The sequence below is a fragment of the Callorhinchus milii genome, unplaced genomic scaffold, assembly GCF_018977255.1.
Source record: "Callorhinchus milii isolate IMCB2004 unplaced genomic scaffold, IMCB_Cmil_1.0 Scaffold3, whole genome shotgun sequence".
In the NCBI taxonomy this organism is placed as follows: Eukaryota; Metazoa; Chordata; class Chondrichthyes; order Chimaeriformes; family Callorhinchidae; genus Callorhinchus; species Callorhinchus milii.
The window spans coordinates 47,292,909-47,307,360 of record NW_024704744.1 but is presented as its reverse complement, the minus strand read 5'-3'; the positions used below and the strand labels follow the sequence as shown (position 1 = coordinate 47,307,360).

Genomic DNA, 14,452 nt, shown 5'->3' with positions numbered 1-14,452 from the left:
CCCCTCCTCTCTCCCTCCCTTCCCTCCCCTCACCCTGACCATTTCCCCCCTGCTCGGGTCATGACCCAACTGTGCAGCGCCTTGGGACGTCCTCCTGACGTGAAAGGCGCTCTATAAATGGAATCTTGTTGTTGTTGTTGTTGTTGGTTCACTCCCCCAATTTTTTTTTAACCTTTTCCATGCTGCCTTGTATTCAGCCCAATGTTCACCCTATCATGTTCCCCAGAAAGCTTTGTAAATCTGTTTTACCTACTAACGAGAGAGTTTTATATCATGATTGATATTGTGATGCTGACTCAACTATCTTAATCTCCCATGTGTCCCTTACCTATACTGAAAACCTTTCACCTTTCTCCTATCCTGCTTTCTTTCCTGAATAACTTTTGAAAGATGTATTTACTTCCATTGCAACCACTGGAACAGGTTACCAGGAAAGGTGGCCGAGGCCAGAACACTGGGACTCATTTTAAACGCAGCTAAGCCTCAGGTGCTTGTGTTCGGTGATGGTCCTAAGTATCTGCTACTTTATTGGACATAGAAATGTATTCAGATTCTTTAGTCTTATTTTGTTGCTTATAAATCTGTGTCCTTCATTTCTGCAGTCACAGTTTAGTCAACTAGTCTGCTTACATTTGTGTGAACTGTATTTGTGCAGGCATTTATCAAGGCCTGATTTCTGTTTCCACTGAATCTTTTCTCTGATGAAAAAGAGTTTTGCTAAGCTAATCTCTCCCGAAAAGTTAGAGCCTTAAATCTTGCATTCCTTATTCCAGTTGTTCTTTTCATAACATTCTGCAAACGAGTCAATTTGGAACTTATTGCACACAGTGGGGGGGTGGGTGGGGGGGGATTCACAGCACGTGTTCTAATAATTATCATTAAGACAGAATTTATGGTCATTTTTGTCTTGCACTTAGTGACTGGTTTGAACCCTGACCTTTAACCTCCCCAACAAAAAATGGACTTATAGAGCATGTTTTCTCCAGCCAACTGATTTGTGGTGGGAGGTTGGAAGAATTTATTTCACGCACGTCATTAGGATGCGGAATTTCCTGCCAGGAGTTATAGTTGAGGCAGAATCCATATTAGCTTTCAAAAGGAAACTGGATAAATATCTAAAAAGGAGTAAACTACAGGGGCTTGGGGAAAGAGTAGGTAAATGGGACTGAAAGAGCCAGCACAGACCCGATGAGCCAAATAGCTGTCTTCTGTGCTGTAAAGTTCTGTGCTTCTACAATTGGATCAGCGAAGTGTTGAATTTTAATCTTTTTTTTAATCCAAGCTTCTAGTTTTTTTTAACTTAAATGTTTTAGTTTTAGAAATATTTTTATGAGACTATCTAGCAACGTTGTGCAAAACCTATGTTGCTATTCAGTTGGAAACTATCACATGGACAACATTTGTAGGGTTTCCTTTGTCTTCTTTTTATTTATCGCCAGTTATGTGACTGTGATGTGTTATACAATACAAAATTACATTTGTAAAGCGCCTTTCATGTATGTCATGATGGCATCCCAAGGCGCTGAATAGTCAGGGATTAGGACCCGAGCCGTGAGGAATAGGAGGGTGGTTGAAGAGGAGGGTCTTGAGGCATGGGTCCTGAAGGAGGCAAGAGAGGGAGTGAGTTGAAGGAAATGTGGAATGAAGTTCCATAAGATTATACTGCATGCATCACGTTCCCCTCCCTATACTCCAAATATTGGGCACAAATATTCCACCTGGGATCTTTACAATGGTAAAACAAATACGTTTTACTCGCAGTGAAATGTCCTCAAGATGCAATCCAGCATTTGAATGATTTTGTATTTTGGAGAGGTAAATGTAAGCTGAAACTGTTTGTTTGTGCTTCTTTTAATGGGTTTCCTGTGTGCTGTGAATTATAAATCTAATGCTAAACAAAATTAAGATTTTGCTGCAGGCAATTTGATTCTGTTTCATAGACCTACTTCACCATGTTTTCTCTTTACTTTTTTCGAGGTTTCCAAAAGAGCAGTGACCTTGATCCTGCCTCTCATAATTCTGGGACAAAACCACTGCATTGGATAATTGTTTCTAAAAGGGAATTCCTGGGAACCAGCTGTGTTCTATTTATACATTTATAATTGGTGATGTATGTGCGAGCAGCCCCAGCATCAAATCAAGTGACTTATTTTGTTGTTCTTCTCTGATCAATCTCATTTTACATCTGGAAGTGGGATTCTAAGAATTGCGAGAAGCTACACATTGCCATTGAAAAGTAAATGGACACATCAGTAAATTTCTACCGATCCTGATTACACTCATATCAGATTCTAGGTTACTTTTAAAAATTGACATGTTGGAAATCTACATTGCTGGTATTTATGAATTTGGTATTTGCTACTTCTGTAAATTCAAATGCTTCATCTTTTCTCCAAAGGTATAAGTGCTTAAAACACCTCAGTCTTTTGCTTTCTTTCAAAAATGACCACTTTAGAAGCTCCAGCCACATATGTATCCATGAATATACGTGGCCACCTCCCTCTCACCCTACTCCTTCTCCCTTGCTTGGTGTCCAACTTCATTTCTGTAAAGTGCTTTGAGGTCTTATCCTAAGCAAAAGGTGCTATATATGCAACTTCTTGCTGTTGGACTGATTAACTCCTAAAAATGAATCAAAAGCAGTATTGGATCTTCACCAAATTTTCATCATCATCATATTTTGTGTGGCTTTTACAAGGATCGTGCTGGGAGCTGTTAATGCATGCATTGTGTAAATGTAATTGAGATGAATTGAAATGTACAATGTTCCTTAGTCGTTCAATTAGCTGTAATGAAAATGGACAATATCCCGCTAATGAAAGTCATCAGGGACACTGGCTCTTCTGAACAGAACTACTTGATTATCTCAGTCTAGGAGATATTGCTGCTGACTTGGCTTGGCACTGGATTATTTACACTGACACACATTCCTGATGAAAGTATAAGTCAGAGACATACATCGAGAATGTCTCTTTAAGGATCTGATAGAATTCCTTAAACGAGAGGGCATAACATTTGATATGACCTACGTGAATCCGAGCTGCAAGCACACTGTATAAGTTGTATACAATCCGTTTTAATCAATATTCTGCACTGCGCAACATAATTCAATGCAGCTGGTAAGTGAATAGTTTGTCGCTGCAGGCGGTAAGGTGATGGCTCAAGACCGCATTTCCTGAGATTCAGTGCAGCCAGCCTGTAAGTGCACATGCGCCAATGCAGCTGATAAGTGTGGGAGTAATGGGGGGTAGGTAAAAATCTAAGTGGTTTTAATAGGAAACTGAATGTGACCCAGGTGAATGTACAACTTAGGCGATTATATGATTTATAAATATAAATCTTATGCGAGTTTTACTGTATAACCTGGGTAATTTAAAAGACAGTAGCTAAATCTTGAACGAAAATGGTGGAAATAAAAAATATTCTGGACTCTTCTGTTAAATTAAACATGTCTTAACCAGCATCTCTATTTTAATTCTTGCAGGTTATGATATGTCTACATTCATTAGACGATACAGCAGATATTTAAATGAAAAGGCATATTCGTATAGACAGATGGCATTTGACTTTGCGAGAGTCAAGAAGGGGTAAGTTTTTGTGGCAATTCTTATTAAAGTCAGTTATGCATTAAAATATAATCTTGTGACATAATAAAAAAACTGTTAAAACTCTGTTAAAACTGCTTATACAAGTGGGTCTCTTCATTCTGGCCACACTTATTTAAGCACTCTGAGACGCCGTCCAGTGTGGAGGGCGCTCTGTAAATCCAAGTTGTTGTTGTTATTGGGTTTTGTGAAAACAGTTTGTGTTATTGCCTCGTTTGAATCATAACAAGGACCCTGAATATTAATAGAAAAGTGAGGTATTGAGAGTAGTATTTAGAGAAATGCGAGAAACTACTTGTTTTTAACCTTCGCAAAATGTTGTACAATACCAATTAGAAGTGACTGGTTCAATCCCTTCTCATTGTCAGGCATTCAATGTCCTGAGGCAAAACAATTCTTAGCATTTCTCGTACTCCTATATTTAAGCCCTTGGAAGTATATTTAGAAAGTGGTCTTAACCTTAAGAGCATCATATAGAATTTGCAACGTTCTTAAATTTGGCCCTAATTTGAAAGCCAGCTTTCTTTCTGCAGATGTTTTAAAAATCACAGAAAACCAGCTTCCAAATTAAGTGATTTAGAAGGTTAAGACTAAGTTTCAAGAGTTTTCCAAAATTCAGTGTTACATAGGCATGGAAACAGGCCATTTCACCCAACCAGGCCAGGCCAGTGTTTATACTCCACACAAGTCCCGCCTCTCCTTTTCCCTTCACCTATACCACTCTATTCCCTTCTCCCTTGCGTATCATTGTGTCTTGCTTGGCTGAGATCAAATGGACAAAAGGTTTTATTTATTTGAAATTCTTCTGTGATTTGTATTCTCCCCATTGGCCTGGCCCCTCTTGCTGGGGTGAAGTTTCACAGGCACTGGTTGCCCTTTGGTCCCCCTCTTAAATGGCCATTGTACGTGTGTGAGCCTTAGCAGTAAGTGTTGGCAGGCCACTCAACTGTAGAAGGTAATTACTGTGGATAATCACAGCCGAGCCTGATCTCTCCCTACCAGGCTGCCACAGGCACTAGAGGGTGCTGTAGAGGGACCAGGAACCCCAGTATGTTTCCCCCCTCTCCACACAGCTCTGAGATCAGCAAATTCAGCATAGAGCAGGCATCAAACCAGCTAGCTAGTAGTCCATAAGCTGCAGATCTAATAGCTAATATCAATGGGTATGCAAATGTAATTTTGTTGTTGTTGTTTGCACCACTTTATTTGTTTTGTCCCTCACCTGTGATCCTTATCTTGAGCACTTCATTTAATGTAATTTCTTTTACATTTTTGAAAGATTGTTTTGAACCACAGAAGTCAATTCATTGTGCCTCGTGCATCTCCACACTTAACTAATGTCTTTCATATGCTGTATCTTACAGTATAGACTTGGTGTAAAAAACTTAATGTGAATTGGGAAGATGTGTTTGTGATGCATTTTACACTGAGCTCAGGTACCAAGATTACCTGGGAAGTTTTGCTGGGACATTAATTCTCCCTGTGCAGTTCAGGTGGTGTGATAGTTTTATGGTAGGATGTATCAAAACAAATAAAGTGGTATAAAAAACAACAAAATTACATTTGTATAGCGCCTTTCACGTCGAGAGGAAGTCCCAAGGCGCTGGACAGTTAGAGTTTCGGACCCGAGCTGGGGGTCGGGATTGGGGAAGGTGGAGGGCAAGGGAGGAAACAGAGTGATCGAAAGAACGGTCGAAGAGGAGGGTCTTGAGATGGGGGTTGAATTATAACCCAAGCGAGGGGGTGAGGTGGAGGGACTGCGGGATGGAGTTTCAGAGGATGGGGGCAGAGTGGCAGAAGGCACACCCGCCGATGTTGGGGCGGGTGAGGCGGGGGATGTGAAGCAGGCTGGAGCCCGCTGAGTGGAGGGAGCAGGCGGAATGGTAGGGGGTTAGGAGGTCGCAGAGGTAGGAGGGAGCAAGACCATGGAGGGCTTTGAAGATGGGAACAGGATCTTGAACTGTATCCTCTGTGTGATGGGAAGCCAGTTGAGTCGAGTGAGGATGGGGGTGAAAGGGTTACGGAGCCTGGTGTGGGAGAGGACACAGGCTGCAGAGTTCTGGATGATCTGCAGCCTATGGAGGGAGGAGTTGGGGAGGCCGACAAGCAGAGAGTTTGCGTAGTCAAGCCTCGATGTAACGAATGTGTGTATGAGGGTTTCGGTGGCCTGTGGTGTGATACAATGACGGAGCCGGGCGATGTTCAGGTTGAGGTGCAGGTTGAGGTGAGAGGAGAGGTGGTGGATGAGGATAGGGTGGTCAACAGTGTTGAAGCCAGCGGAGAGGTCTTAGTCAGCACATTGAAAACTCTTCCATGTAGAATGCAGTATCACATTTGCAGCCAATGCTCTTGACAGACAGTGCTTCCAATGGCAAGCTATGTGGTTTTAACTGGTTAATCTCCAGCAGGACTCAAACTCACACCAAGCCTTGGCTTTGCAAACCTGCACCTAATATTCTATGGAATTATTAAATTGGGTGCATCTCTCCAGGAAAAGAGTGTTTATTCCATTTGAGACAGAGGAATTTCCATGAGTAGATGGCATGCGTGGAACTCTGTCTGCTTTGGAGTTAACTGCTCTCAGCGAGAGTAACTCTTAAGTACCATCCAGTTGACATTAGTGTCCCAGGTTAGGCAAGGAAAAATCAGCTAGGATTCTTTCAGGTAATTGTTACCTAGTTAGTCTTTCTGGAGCTGTGTGTACATGAATGATCCCAGTGGTCGAATAGCCTGCAAACACTTGCTGTCAAGCACTTACTCACTCAAAGAAGAATATTTGGGGGAGGTATCAGGAAATGCATAGTGAGAATGGAACCTTATTCCAATAGAAAGAAAAAAAGAGTTAAATGTCTTCAGGAAAGGATGAAAAGCTACAACAGACTATTTTGTTTGCGTACAAAAGACTACTTTGTCTACAAATACACAGTAATTACATTTTACAGTTAATTCCGTGAAGCATTTTGAGGCATCCTCCCGATGTGAAAAGTGCTATATAATGTGCATGTGCACAGATTATTATTATTATTACATTTACAAACAAAAATAACATGATCCAACATAAAGATTTATTGCAGGAAGAAGAAACTTCCTAAGTAATCTTGGAAAGGCAGGGAGTGTGTTGATACTTAATTATATGGGCTGAGGTACTGGTTTGAATGTACTATCAACTCTTACCGGATAATTATGACCTCCTGTACAATTTAGGACAAAAATTACCAATTCTGAGCTGATCTGTGGTGGCATAATTGAAGTTCTATTTGTTCTGAGTCCATAGTTGGTGTGAGGAGCAACAATTCAATCTTAGCTGCCAGCGAGTATGATAGTTTGTCTGATTTTGCCATCTAGCTTTCCAGCCACAAGTAGCATTTTGTTGGTGAGCCTCTTGGGACCCTGAGTTTAACGTTGCTTTCCAATTAGTCTTTGTGGGAACACTAAAAGCAATAAATTATAAAAGGTAATGCTTTACTTCCTGACCCTTTGTTCACAGAATTCTAAGCAGATGGTCTCGTATGAGTTGAAATATATTTAAGATTGCCCATAGAAAGAATACTTCTAACAACCTAGAATAAGCTTTGTTTCATCTATGACATTTATCAAAGTCTGCTCCTGTGAAACCAGAGTTGCAAATACATATTTCTCATTAATTTTATGATAGGTCTATTTGTTCTTCCTTGAGTTGTTAACTTATTCTCGAGCACAGTTCATACATTCTGAATACTGCAATCATTTTCAGGCCATTCTTCCAGCACCTTGGGATGTCCTCCCGACGTGAAAGGTGCTATACAAATGTAATTTTGTTGTTGTTCATGTATGAGCCAAGATACTTGAGTGGTGGCAGGTTTTTGACCTAGGAAATGGGTAAGACAAATCCAATTGTTGCTGGATACACCCAATTTTCAGCAGGAATCAGTGGATGCATTGAGAACAGGATCAAAGATTGATTTTCTCAACGCCCCCACCACTGCGCCGTTTCCATATTCAGGATTGCTGAGGTTAGTTGTAGGACCCCCTCAACCCTAGATCAGCTAACTCAGCATACACCAGGAAATGAACCAGTAAATTATTGTTTTTATTTAAAACGGCTTCCAAACACCCTTTTCAACTGTGTGCCATGAACAATAAATGTCCTACGTTTCCACATCAACCATACTTTTCAAGTTTTCTTTGACTTGCCAAATACGATTTCTCAAAGCCATATTACAACAACAATTCATATTTACATGGGACTTTAATATTAGGAGGATGTCTTGTACAACTGATTTGGAGCTCGAGCTGGGGGTGGGGAGCTGGGGAGGGAAACGTTGCCAAAAACATGGTCAAACACTTTTAAGGTTGATTTTGAAAATCGAGGAGGGGCTAAGATATAGGCACAAACATTAAAATGTGTTTTTTTAAACAAAAAGTCCACTGGAAAAATTCAAAGTCCCATACATTTCTAATGATTTGGATTCCAGTGATTCAAGAAGTACATAAATAATATATAAAACGGAACATTAATTTAATAATTATATCAAATACAATGATTATTATTTCATTTCGCATTTCTCATAATTTTTTCAATGCATTATTATTACATTGCATCTGTCTATTACTGACATGAGAATGATGGGCTGGAACTAATTTGTTGTGAAAATCATTGGCCTATGCAATTGAATAGTTTAGTGCTTAATGTACCTGAGCTCCCTCTTTTACGGTAGTCAGATTAATCTTTTATACTTGGTTCCTCATCGATAGCTGTATGCTCCTTCTTGGTGACATCATCCACAGACATGGGGTCAACTTCCACATGTATGAGGATGACATCCAATTATTATCTCTCTGCCTCCACCCTCGACTCCAGGACCACTGCTGTCCAGACAGAATATCAGACATCAAGTCCTGGATGAGAGCTAACTTTCTTCAGTTAAACGTTAACAAGACCGAGGCTCTCCTGATTGGCTCCCATAAGTGCCTTCCACCTCAGGCACTGACAGCATCACCATCCATGGTTGCACACTCCACCTTGCTAAACCAGTCCGGAACCTTGGGGTCTTGTTTGACCCTCAGCTATCCTTTCTAATCCACATCCATGCCATGACCCGCTCTGCCTTCTCCCACCTCCGCAACATCGCCCACCTGCGCCACTATCTCACACCACAGGCTACCGAGACCCTTATACACGCATTCATAACATCCAGACTTGACTATGCAAACTCCCTGCTTGTCGGCCTCCACAACTTCTCCCTCCATAGGCTGCAGATCATCTAGAACTCTGCAGCCTGTGTCATCACCCGCACCAGGCTCCGTGACCCAATCACTCCCATTCTCGCCCGACTTCACTGGCTTCCCATCACACAGTGGATTCAGTTCAAGATCCTGGTCCTCACCTTCAAAGCCCTTCATGGCCTGCTTCCCCCCCGCCCTTCCCCCTCCCCCATCGCGATCCTCAGCTCGGGTCTGAAACTCTGTCTGTCCTGCGCCTTGGGACGTCTTCTTGATGTGAAAGGCGCTATACAAATGTAATTTTGTTGTTATTCCTAGCAGTTTTAATGATTCTGTAAAATAAGACAGTTTTACGGTCTTTATCAATGCTCACTGGAACTTTTATTTCAGTGCCTGAGCAAACTTTTAATATTATTCCAATCTCTATTGAACAATCTGTAATTCTAATAGAATAATTATTCACTTCTGAGAATCTGTATCTGAGAAATATTGCATTGGTAGAGGAGGTGGTAAGCTGTAAGTACCGTGAAGTGTAATATTGAGCAGTGTGTTCCACACAAGCGTGCAATTCCTAGATTTGATTCATAGTCTTCACTGAGTTAGCCAATTTTAACAGGAATGGCAACGAGCAAAGTAAGTAACTTGCAGAAATAAATTTGCTTGTTGTATTAATTCTGTGTCCTGTTTCAGGTGTGTTGTACTTGAATTAACCTTGGTCAGTTGAAACATTGGTAATGTGGTTCTTTGGAGATAAGCAATTTGCAGGTTCAAAACAAACGTTTAACAAGCATGATCAAAAAGGAAAGACTTGAGTCAGCCCTTGAAGAAGGTGAGGGATGGGCAAGACGGAGGGATTCTGTAATAGAATTTCAGAAGGTGGGGGCAGAAAAGCTGAAGGCCCTGACTGCTAATGTTGGGGCAGGCAGGGTAGTGGACATAGAGCAAGGCCATGCCTGCCGAGGGGAGGGAGTAGTCAGGTTGATGTGGTATTAATAAGTCCCAAAGGTAGGGAGGAGCATGACTGTGGAGATCTTTAAAATTTAGGACTAGGATTTTCAACTGAATCCTCTGAGGAATGGGGAGCCAATGGAGCCGGGCGAAGACGGGGATGATCGGTTCATGGAGTTTGTACTGGAGAGGACATGAGCTCTGAACCCGTAGGACTTAATTCTTACCATCGAATTCCTGTTATTAAGTTTATATTAAACTTCTTACCTTTTTGGGGCCTTATTGTTTTCAGGATTAGTTAGCCACTTGCAGGTTATGTGGTGACTGTAAATCAAGTCCTTTACAGAAGCCATACTTTAAAATTAGGCATATCCTGAAACCAAGTCCTGTGCTCATTTTATGTCTCAAAATAATAACAGGATGTGACTCACCAAGGAAAATTATGCTGAGGCTAAAAAGTTACAAATGATTGACTTTTCCTGCAAATATTCTTTAATTGACTCTAGCTGCTGGTGTTGTTTCAGTTATTACTGTTATCATCACAAATACTGTGTCTCATTGTGTTCAGCAGAACAATATTTTAAGGAGGAGGAAAAGAGTCTCTAGACCTCTTAATTATTTGAGAGTATTCTACTCGCTGAACCGAATTATAATCCATAATGTTTACAGTACAATACAACTTACATTTATAGAGCTCTTTTCACATCGGGAGGATGTCCCAAAGCACTTTACACTGCTGGCTGGGTACCTGAGGGTGGGAGCTGAGGTCAGTGGGGGAGAGGAAAGATGATTCAAAGTGCATTCAAAAGACAAAATTCTTGAAACGAGCTACGAAGGTAGGGAGGGAACAAGCGAGTTGGAGGGATTCCGGCAACAAGAAAGTTATTTAGTAAAATGATGCTGTATTTACAAAGAGGAATATAACATTTGTACTGTAACCTGTTCATTAGCTCTGGACTATTATTAGCATGTGGCAAATCTTTAATCACATTTCTTCATTTCTTTACTTCCCAAGTATCTATCTTTGTTTAATGCTGCTTTTATATGGCGGATCCAGAAGGTTGAAAGGCAGTGCTAAACACTTGCCCCACACATTTTGAACCTCTGTTGCTTTTACATTGCCTCTGCATTTCAGTGGGGGAATTTGGGAAGGGAAAGGTTAGAAATGTATATCTGCAAAACAGCTAACTTTGCTTCTGACTTTTCCCCAAAGTGCTACAATTATTACTGTAGTGGAAATCACAAAAATAAATTTCTTATGGTATTGCACGCTCGCATGGGCGTCTAAATTTCTGTGCTACTTCAGCAATAATAATTCCTGTAGGAAATGTCATTCGGTGTGATTGCTGCAGCACTGACCCTTTTCACTGCATAGTTGGATGTCCAATCGAGGGGCAATGGGAAATCTGACTTTGAAAAGGTTTTTCCACTTTATGTGGAGCTCTCAGTCTGGTTTGGATACTGTTTAGCATGGTGATTGGTTTCCACAATTCAGACACTCGGCTGACCAAAAAATATATATTAGACAGATGGTTTCATCCAGTGTAGATTGTTGTTGAAACAAAACTTGGAAGACTAGTTTGTGGGTGATGTTCATGCAGATAGGATAATTTTTCAGTGACTTCAGAAAAGGTAACACTCGAGAGAAGCAGTTGAAAACTTTCTCCCATTTGGTGCTTTATATAGAAAATAAACTATATTCAGAGAATGGGATTAGAGTAAATGGCTGCAGCGGATCTCCTTTATACAGTTTTTGATAGAAAGTACATTGGAAAACTGCAATCCAGAGCAAGGCACATACATCCACCCTTTTTTGTTCTGAATGGCAGGCAGCTGTAGATATCCATCTCTTTGGTATATTAGCCCATGTGGCTAAGGTCTCTATTCCCCTGCATTTGTAATTGTCATTAGCTCGTATCCAATAGTCTCTGGATGATTACGACTGAAGGAAAATGCCTAATATTTTCATCTTTAAAATGAGCAGCATCCGTGACCTATCCTATACCCATCTTAATTGTCCTCAACTCCTTGGGGAATGATGCTTTTAATGAGGTAAACTTAACTAATCAAGCTAAACCAACTTGCATTTGCCAAGGTTCTCGTAATATAGCTGCAAAGTGAGAGAGAGAGAAAGAATCAAATGGGTGGATTCACAATAGTTTAATTAGACCTCAGTTTTGTGATTTTTTTTCCCCTCATGGTTAAAACATTAATTTTTAATACTGGAACCCAGAGGTGTGATGAGGATGCTGCGCATTCAAGTATTAAAGCATGCACAAGGTTAGGTCATCTACCTATCTTCCATTCAGGATGAAATCACAAATCAAGAGTATGAATGGCAAGAATGGGTTTGAAGGCTGATAAAATATTTTTCTTTCAGGGTTGATGGTGTCATGAGAACTATGGCTCCAGATAAATTGTTGAAAGGCATGCAGATATTTCAAGGACATTTGGATGCACTACTGGAGTTTGATGTAAGTAATTCCAAATGAGTCAAACCGATTCCATCGCTCACAGGTGCTCTTTTTTTCAGGGCTGATGGTGTAATGAGAACCATGGCTCCAGAAAAATTATTGAAAGGCATGCCAATACTGCAAGGGCAGTTGGATGCACTGCTGGAGTTCGACGTGAGTAGTTGGAACAAATTAGCATGACGGTTTGAATTCATAGTTATCACTGGTGGACCTGAACAATTCAGTTTCGCAATTAATTAGGGTCATTTCTCTCAGTTCTGAATGCATGCTCAGATCTGCTAGTATATCAAAACAAAAGCATGTGCATATCATCTTGCAAATGTCAAACTGCTTAAGTATGCATGGAAACGTTTTTGTATTTGTAGAATTGTCTGGCCTTAGTAGAACTTCCCGCTGAAATCTGCATGCATATTTATAAAGGAATGTTCCTGCATTTCAGATTTTCTCTTCATAGGTGATAGCATGTATTTGCATCATTACACTTCCATTGTGGCTTCCAGTTGTGTTTTCATGAAGCATGCAAATATTGGCTTCCCTGGAACTGAGCTATTTTATTTTTACAAATGTATTGGGTCTAATCCTGTGACTATTTCATTGTTTCTTGAATTGTTGAATGTTATTTTTAAAACTTAAAAAAAAACCTGGAATAATCTGCCATTGGACCAGAGACCCATCAAACCCTGCAATAATTGAAGTTATTCATTCTCATTTGATTGCAGTTCTTTTATTTACCATACATTAACTACAAGATTGTACATGATTTGCAGAAAAAAATATAAGTCTAGAGTAAAGACATTAGCTTGGATGCAACAGAGCTGCTTCCTTGAAATGTCTCCCTTTTCTTCAGATGTCTTATCCTATTCCCATAATATGTTGATAGCATACCCCTTGTGGCTGCCCTCATTTATCAGCATAAAATGGGTTTTGCACTCAATAGCTCACCTTGTACCAAGGAGTATGTTTTGCAGTGTTTTGCAATAAACCAGGAAGAAAAGGACAAAAGGTTTTGGGTCCTCAACAGCCTTCAAATCTGTCTCTAGTGCCAGTAGCAGTCTTTTGTGAAATTGGGTAATTTGTTATGATAGTACCCAGTGTGATGCAGCAACTACTGTCAGTGATTCTAAAATGCCTTTCATCTGATGAACATCAATGTGCTTGCTTTTCAGTAATTATTGTAAGGGGGCTGAGATGAGAGTGCATGGCAGTCTTCAATCATAAACCTGTAATGACTGCTTTAGAAAAAGGGACAATTTGATCCTATAAATAAGTTTCTATAGAGGAAGAATCAATTGTTTATTGAGTTGAAGTGGATGGCTAATAGTATTCAATATTATTCCATCCTCATAATCTTGTAGTGAGGACATTGTGGTTTTGAATAACTGCAAGATGAATTTGGGTTGTTGACCTCTATTAACCTCTGCTCTTTTCAAATTGAAAGAGTGGAGAAAGCTGAAATCATGGGATGATTTTTGCTTTGTTGTAAATGATCAAAACACTGTGAAAATGTGCAGGCTTCTGAGAATTTGGTCTTAGGTATAGTCTGATTATGAGTCAGACTGATCGAAAACTTTAGCCTGGGTAAAATCAATATCAGAATATGTATGGATCAGAGAGCTATATGGAATCGTTCGTCTCTCTTTATTTTTGCCTTCCTCTATTCAGTCCCATGACTATGAAAGTGGAGTTTCATGAAACATAAAATAAATGTATAGTGGGGGAAGCTATTACTGTTTAATGGGATTTTTTGCTTTGTTTTTTGTTGGCAAGTCTCACTCTCTTTGATCATCATGTCAGAGTCTTAAGTGGCAACGTCTCATACTGGCTGTCAGATATTTCAACACATCTGTTGAATTGTACTACTTGCTGTATTGTGTAGATTGTATGTTTTTTTTCCTGTTATAGGAATTGTGACACCATTCTGTCATGACCTCAGTGCAAGCTTAGACCTCCTTTTACCAACAGTCAACTGCAGTTGTGTAGATATAATAAGAATGTAAATGTCTATTTGAACGTGTGTTAAAAAAGCTAATTTGAACTTGATATTACAGGTAAACCCAGGTGAATTGACAAATGGAGTAATAAATGCTGCTTTCATGCTACTTTTCAAAGACCTAATCAAACTATTTGCCTGTTACAATGATGGAATCATTAATTTATTAGGTAAGTGGAATTTACAGCAGATGCGAAATCAAGTTAACTTCAGGTTGATTAATGAATCAAAAT

At 40.1% G+C, this 14,452-nt stretch overlaps 1 protein-coding gene across 3 annotated transcripts in view; it reads left to right on the top strand.

Annotated features, from left to right (window-relative positions):
• Nucleotides 1–14,452, top strand: part of snap91a (synaptosome associated protein 91a) — a 146,728-nt gene that overhangs the window by 71,566 nt on the left and 60,710 nt on the right. For 2 of the 3 annotated variants that reach the window (XM_042332911.1, XM_042332912.1), the window contains exons 4-6: nucleotides 3,485–3,587; nucleotides 12,289–12,382; nucleotides 14,278–14,389. In XM_042332911.1, coding sequence (XP_042188845.1) covers nucleotides 3,485–3,587; nucleotides 12,289–12,382; nucleotides 14,278–14,389 — 309 coding nt within the window. Of the gene's footprint in view, nucleotides 1–3,484; nucleotides 3,588–12,135; nucleotides 12,230–12,288; nucleotides 12,383–14,277; nucleotides 14,390–14,452 lie in introns of all 3 variants that reach the window. The other variant, XM_042332910.1, reaches the window with a different exon arrangement.